General features: G+C 53.3%; 1 protein-coding gene across 1 annotated transcript; it reads right to left on the bottom strand.

Moving 5' to 3' along the window:
- Nucleotides 1–351: 351 nt before the first annotated feature.
- Nucleotides 352–5863, bottom strand: APOA4 (apolipoprotein A4). The gene is made up of 3 exons (XM_056860440.1): nt 5815–5863; nt 4806–4932; nt 352–1279 (listed from the first exon to the last, which is right to left on the bottom strand). Exons 1-3 carry the CDS (start codon nt 5861–5863, stop codon nt 352–354), a joined length of 1104 nt encoding a protein of 367 aa, XP_056716418.1.

The following is a 5863-nucleotide window of genomic DNA, read 5'->3' as shown; positions in this document are numbered from 1 at the left end:
AGTTTGTGAACCACCTTGAGTCATGGTGAAAGGCAGGATATCAGTATTTAAATAAATGCAGACGTGCTAGTTTCTGAATAACCAAAGAGACCAGGATGTCACTGGGGTGCCTTGCAAAAGGGCTTGTTTATTTCAGGTGCGTGTCTGACCATACATGGACATGGCTGGTAGCACCAAGAGAACAGCTGAGAGGTCCCCGTCCCACCCACCCCCGGATTTGGGACAAAAGGCCTCATTTACACTCAACTGTGCAGTCCTGGATCCTGCTGGCTTCTCACTTGGGAGCTGTGGAGCCAGAAAAAAGGGACATTTGGCTGTTAATGGTTGTGCAGGAAGCAAAAAGGGCTCTTTTTAGTTTCCAAGCTGCTTCATGCTGTCGAAGAAGGAGTTGAGCCTGTCCCTCACGTCCTTCTCCAGAAACACGAGGTGATCCTCAACGTTGCCGGTGTGGGGCTCCAGCTTCTGCCTCATCTCCTCCATATTCTGCACCAGCAACCTGTTCAAGTTCTGCCCGTAGAGTGTCACGGTCTGGCGGAAGTCTTCCATCTGCTGTCCGACCTTGCCATCCAGGCCTGTGACATAGAGGGTCAGGGACTCACGCAGGTCCGCCCCGCCATCCTCCAGCTTCTCCCGTAGCTCTTGGGCATAGGGGCTCAGCTTCAGGCGCAGCTCCTCAGTCTGCTCCAGGAGCTGGGATTGCATCTCCTCAGCTCTCTTCTTCATCTGGAAGGAGAGCCCCTCCAGCTGGCGGGTCAGCTGCTCTTGGACCTCCTGGGTGTAGGGACTCAGGCTCCTGCGCAGCTCTTCCACGCTCTCGTCCACCTTGGCCTTGATCTCGTCAGCGTAGGGGGCCAGTTGCCTTTTGGTGTCATCCACTTTCTGGCTGATCTGCTGCTGCAGCTCATCAGCGTAGGGGGCTATGGAGGTCCGGAGGTTGCCGATGTTCTCGTCCAGCTTGGCCTGCAGCTGCTGCCTGAAGAGCGCCAGCTGTTGTCGCAGGTCTGCCGAGTTCTTTTCCACCTGCTTGCCCAGCTCCTCGGCATAAGGGCTCAGCTTGGCCTGCAGCTCCTGGACGTTTCTGCTGATCTGCTGGTGGACCTCGTCAGCAAACGGGGACAGCTGAATCTGCAGCTGCTCCAGCTCTCGGCGGATCTGCTCCTTCAGCTTCCGGGAGTCCTCGGTCAGCCGAGCTTGCAGGTCCGTGGCAAAGGGGATCAGCTGCTTCTGCAGGTCCCCAGCATAGGTGCTGACGGTCTGGAGGTTGTCCTGGAAGAGGATGCTGCAGTGGAAATGGGGAGACGGGAGATGGCACTGAGTTGGTGACAACATTCACATCCCGCCATTCTACCCTATCAGGGCCACCGAGGTGGCTAACAATTAAAACAAATCATGATCAGCATGTGCGCTCTAAATACATCATCAAACCATAGTTGAAATACAGACCCAGAGACCGCAATTAAAGCATACGGCACGAATGAGGGGTCCTTGGGGGAAGGCCAGATGCCCACTGATGGGGGGCTCATCCTTCTCTCCCAGCACAACTGGGCTCCCCACAGGGAGGACTGCTGGGGGGTGGGGCAGGGGCCGCCCTCTCTGCTGCTGCTCCTTCCAGCCGTGAGGATCCAGCAGCCCTTTCCCGCTGGGGCTTCGCCTACTTCCCTTTCCCCGGGTTTTCTGCCCCACGTGCGTGAATTGTCCCAGTGGGACTCGCTCCTTCCTTCCAATTCTTGGTCGGGGAGGGGCAGGATAGAAATGTAATAAATAAATTCAGGGATACCAACAGCGCGTGTTGTTTTGCTTGGCTTTCCCCGGAGTTTGCACACATATCCACATGGCACAGCATTGTGTATGGCTGCAGTCCAGCCACAGATTCCACAGGGTAGCAACCCATCATTTTGTGGCACCAGGTGCACTAGCAGAAATTACTTGCTGTAGTAAGCTAACTGCTTGCCAGCTGTTGAGCCCAAATCAGGGCAGCCAAGCCCCTCTTGGGGCAGGGGATTAGTTGCCCACCGCCACTCAGAAGGGCAGCAGGATAATTTTAAAAAACCGTTATGCCAGCTGTGGAATCACATCATTTCTGGTTTAAAAGACAGAAGTGACATAGGGTTTCTCCAGGAATCACCAGAAACTCTGTGGTTTTGCCGGAAGTGATGTGATGCCACCACAGACTCACAAGCCCCTCATATCCCCATCAACAGCCCTCCTACTGGTTGCCAACCTCCGGGTGGGACAGGAAAATCTGCCTAACTTACAAGTGACCTCCAGACTGCAGAAATCAGTTCCCCTGGAGAAAATGGCTGCTTTGGAGGGTGGGTTCTGCAGCATTCGACCCTGCTGAGGCCCGTCCCCAGGCTCCACCCCAAAATCTCCACGAATTTCCAAACCTGGGGTTGGTAACCCTCACCCAAGTCTAAGCAGGCCCAAGCACCATTTCTTTGGAACTAGCACACATGAAGCTGCCTTCTACTGAATCAGACCCTGGGTCCTTCAAAGTCAATACTGCCTACTCAGTCTGCCAGCAGCTCTCCAGGGTCTCAGGCAGAGGTCTTTCACATCACCAACTTGCCTGGTCCCTTTAACTGGAGATGCTGGGGACTGAACCTGGGACCTTCTGCATGCCAAGCAGATGCTCTACCACTGAGCCACAACCTGTCCCCAAGCTGGTAATATCCCCCCTTCCCCACAAACGGACAGACACACACACAGTGTCTCTTGAGCTATGAAAGAAACATTTCTATTCCATTTCTGAAATGGCAGGTGTGAAGAAATGCCCTCCACTCTAGAATGCACCCTAGTACTTCAACCACTGGAACTGCACTCTGTCCATGAGCTGGAACCCACCTGGAAACTGGTTGGCCACTGTGTGAACAGACTACTGGACTTGATGGGCCTGGGTCTGATCCACCAGGGCCTTTCTAGTGTTCTTAGTAGTTGGCAGGAAGCCCAGGCACGGAGCACTCCAGCTCTTGGCCATGCTAATGGATCTGGCCAAAGGAGGTCAATGGTTTACCATCCCACATCCTGCTGGCAGGTGACACCCAAAGGGACAGAGAGGGAAACAGCCAAATTGCTAGAGTGTATTCTGTTCCTCTTGAGGCAGGAAGCTCAAAATAATCCCAAATGGGGCAGACTCTCCCAAGGGCATAGTAAAAATTCTCTGGGCACAGAGAAGAGGCTCTCTTCCAGTGTGCGCTTCTCCTTAGATGGGCACAAGCCACGACAGACTACGCTTTCGTCCAGGGACACCGTCTTGTCCATGCGGTGGCAAGGGACAACGGGGAGAAGCCCCAAACATGAGAACTAAGGTAATGCCGGACTTTAAACTGCTGCTACTTGGAGTAATATTAGCCTAAAAAAACCCATTAAAATAGGAGAGGCTAAGTACCTAGTGTAGGGAAAGGGGATTGGGTGTTTTCACCCTTTTGGGTACCCTTGCTCAGCCTGCATGTATTCTTTTTATTCATTTATCACACTTCCATGCTTATTCAGTCTTGCTATCTGAAGTGCAATAACGGGGAGGGGCAATGGTTAAGCTTGCTGTCCCCAGAGCACCATATCTCAGCACTGTGAAGTGGCGACAGATTGCCCCAGCACAGGCTTGTAGCAGCAAAGTGGAGCCTCTGAACAGCAACACGGGTACAAAGTGCTAGATGTACCACTCCGCTGAGTAGGAGATATTCTCAGGGTCATCAGTGGCAGAGGAGCTTACCCAGTGTGTTCTTGGCTCCCCTGTGGAGCAAGGGAAAGAGGCAGCGGTGCCAAATGGAAAGCTAAGATGGCTGCGGGACTCTTCCGACCTCCTGGGGTCCAACCCGGAGAAACAGGGTGGGGGGACTTGCAGACATAGCTCATATAATGGCAATGGACTTGCAGCCTGGGCTGGGCCCCAAATAAGTGCCCCTCTTTCCTTCTCCATGTTTGGGGGGGTCAAGAGTGTCCTGTGAGGTCATTTCTGACCTTTGACTGGGGCTTGGAGGGAATCTCTGAAAGCAACAGGTGACTGGCCTCCCTAAAGAAACCAGGATGAAGCCACCGAATCCTATTACATAAGAACGTAAGAAAGGCCATGCTGGATCAAGTCCAGCAGTGTGTTCCCACAGTGGCCAACCAGGTGCCTCTAGGAAGCCCACAAACAAGACGACTGCAGCAGCATTTATCCTGCCTGTGTTCCACAGCACCTAATAGGCCTGCTCCTCTGATCCTGGAGAGAGTAGGTCTGCATCATGACTAGTATTCATTTTGACTAGTAGCCATGAATACCCCTCTCCTCCATGAACATGTCCACTCCCCTCTTAAAGCCTTTTAAGTTGGCAGCCATCACCACATCCTGGGACAGGGAGTTCCACAGTTTAACAAACACTTTTATCTGTTTTAAAACTCACCTTCCAGCCTCAGCAGATGACCCCGTGTTCTAATATTATGAGGGTACTATTGGTCGGTCTCCTGAAAGTGCTCGAAGGTGCTACATTGGCTGTGGCTTTGAATGGGGTGCATGAGTCTTGCGGGGTGGGTTGTACATTTTGTATGTCTGAAGTTGTGATTTGTAAAGCTTCCTGGAGCCACAGGGAAAGGTGGGGTGGAACTCTGGCCAAGAACAGCTTCTGCCACAATAACTCTGTTAATCTTTAAGGTGCAGCTAGAGCCTTTGCTGCTGAGTCTCTCGGCAGGAAGGCGAGCCTCAGCCTGGGGGGGGGGGTGTTGGGGGGGGGCTCTTATCCGTGCAACGTCACCCGCTCCCGCTTGTAACGAAATGGAAGCCAACCTCCCCAGTTGCTGTGCAGGCCCCAGAAACAGGTACTCACTGGAGCTGTTGGCCGATCTCTGACTGCTGGAGCTGGTCCACCGTCTCCTTGGCGTTGCCGCTCAGCTGGGTGAAGTATTTCCACACCACATCGGCCACCTGGTCGGCACTGACATCGGCCTGGGCCCCTGGAGGGATGACGAGGGATTACAGCCTTGTGTGCAGCCCAAACCTCCATCCTAGGACTCTCAGCCGAACTCCCATCCCGTACCACTTCTGGATGCCGTGGGTGACTACGCTGCCTCTCCTTAGACATGCCTCTTCTGAGTCTCTTTGGGATCTGATCTCCACAAACCACCCACCCCCAAGACAGCAGCTGCATCCCTTCAGCCTGGCCAGCGGGTTAATGTGCCCACCAGGCCCCCGAGACACAGGCTGGCCTGGAGGCTGGGCTGTCGGCTTTATCGGGGACCTGCTGAGCCCAGCGGTTTCAGAACGGCCAGGGTAGGCAGGAGGCGTCCCCTTTGGGGCATAGTCTCCCTCCTTTTCCTCCTGAGCTGAAGCCCATTTCTGGTTTTGCCTTTCTTCTGGCGGCTTCTTTGAAGTTTCTTAAACTTAAACCAGTTTAACAGTTTGGTCAGCTGAGCCAAGCAAAGTGTGCTCCTAAGAACTAATCTCATGTGTAAATCTCTGGAGACGTTAGTCCATTTGCCGCTCAAGAGAGCTTTGCTAAATGGGAGTTGAAAGAGAGTTCAGAGAAAAACTTGCACAACAAGCCCTTAACAAATCACTGGCTCTGAGCAACTCAGCAAAAGTTTCTCAACTCTCCACCTGCTCTCTGCTGGCAAATTAAGCTGGAAATGGCATCGCTGGCACTGGCACTGTTGGAGAACAATAGTTTGGTCTACTGCAAGACCTTCAAGGACACACATTCAGTTGTGTACATATTTGGGAAGATGCTAGAAGTTTCTCCCTGATTTTATCCCTACCCTGAGTCAGGGAAGCAGGAACTGAAGATGAACCCCCGAGCGCCCTATCTGGATTCCCAAAGGGCAGCCTCCGCCACTCACCTGCAATGGCCAAGAGGCCGAAGATTAAGGCCGCTGCCTTCAGTTGCAT

The sequence above is a fragment of the Euleptes europaea genome, chromosome 14 (assembly GCF_029931775.1).
Source record: "Euleptes europaea isolate rEulEur1 chromosome 14, rEulEur1.hap1, whole genome shotgun sequence".
NCBI classification, from domain to species: Eukaryota; Metazoa; Chordata; class Lepidosauria; order Squamata; family Sphaerodactylidae; genus Euleptes; species Euleptes europaea.
The sequence above is the reverse complement of the archived record's forward strand: the minus strand, read 5'-3'. Positions and strand labels throughout refer to the sequence as shown.

Coding starts and splice junctions, on each gene's coding strand:
- APOA4 (XM_056860440.1), bottom strand. CDS start 5,863: ATGCAACTGAAGGCAGCGGCCTTAATCTTCGGCCTCTTGGCCATTGCA. Junction 4,933..5,814: donor CGGCCTCTTGGCCATTGCAG/GTGAGTGGCGGA, acceptor TCATCCCTCCAG/GGGCCCAGGCCGATGTCAGT. Junction 1,280..4,805: donor GAGATCGGCCAACAGCTCCA/GTGAGTACCTGT, acceptor TTTCCACTGCAG/CATCCTCTTCCAGGACAACC.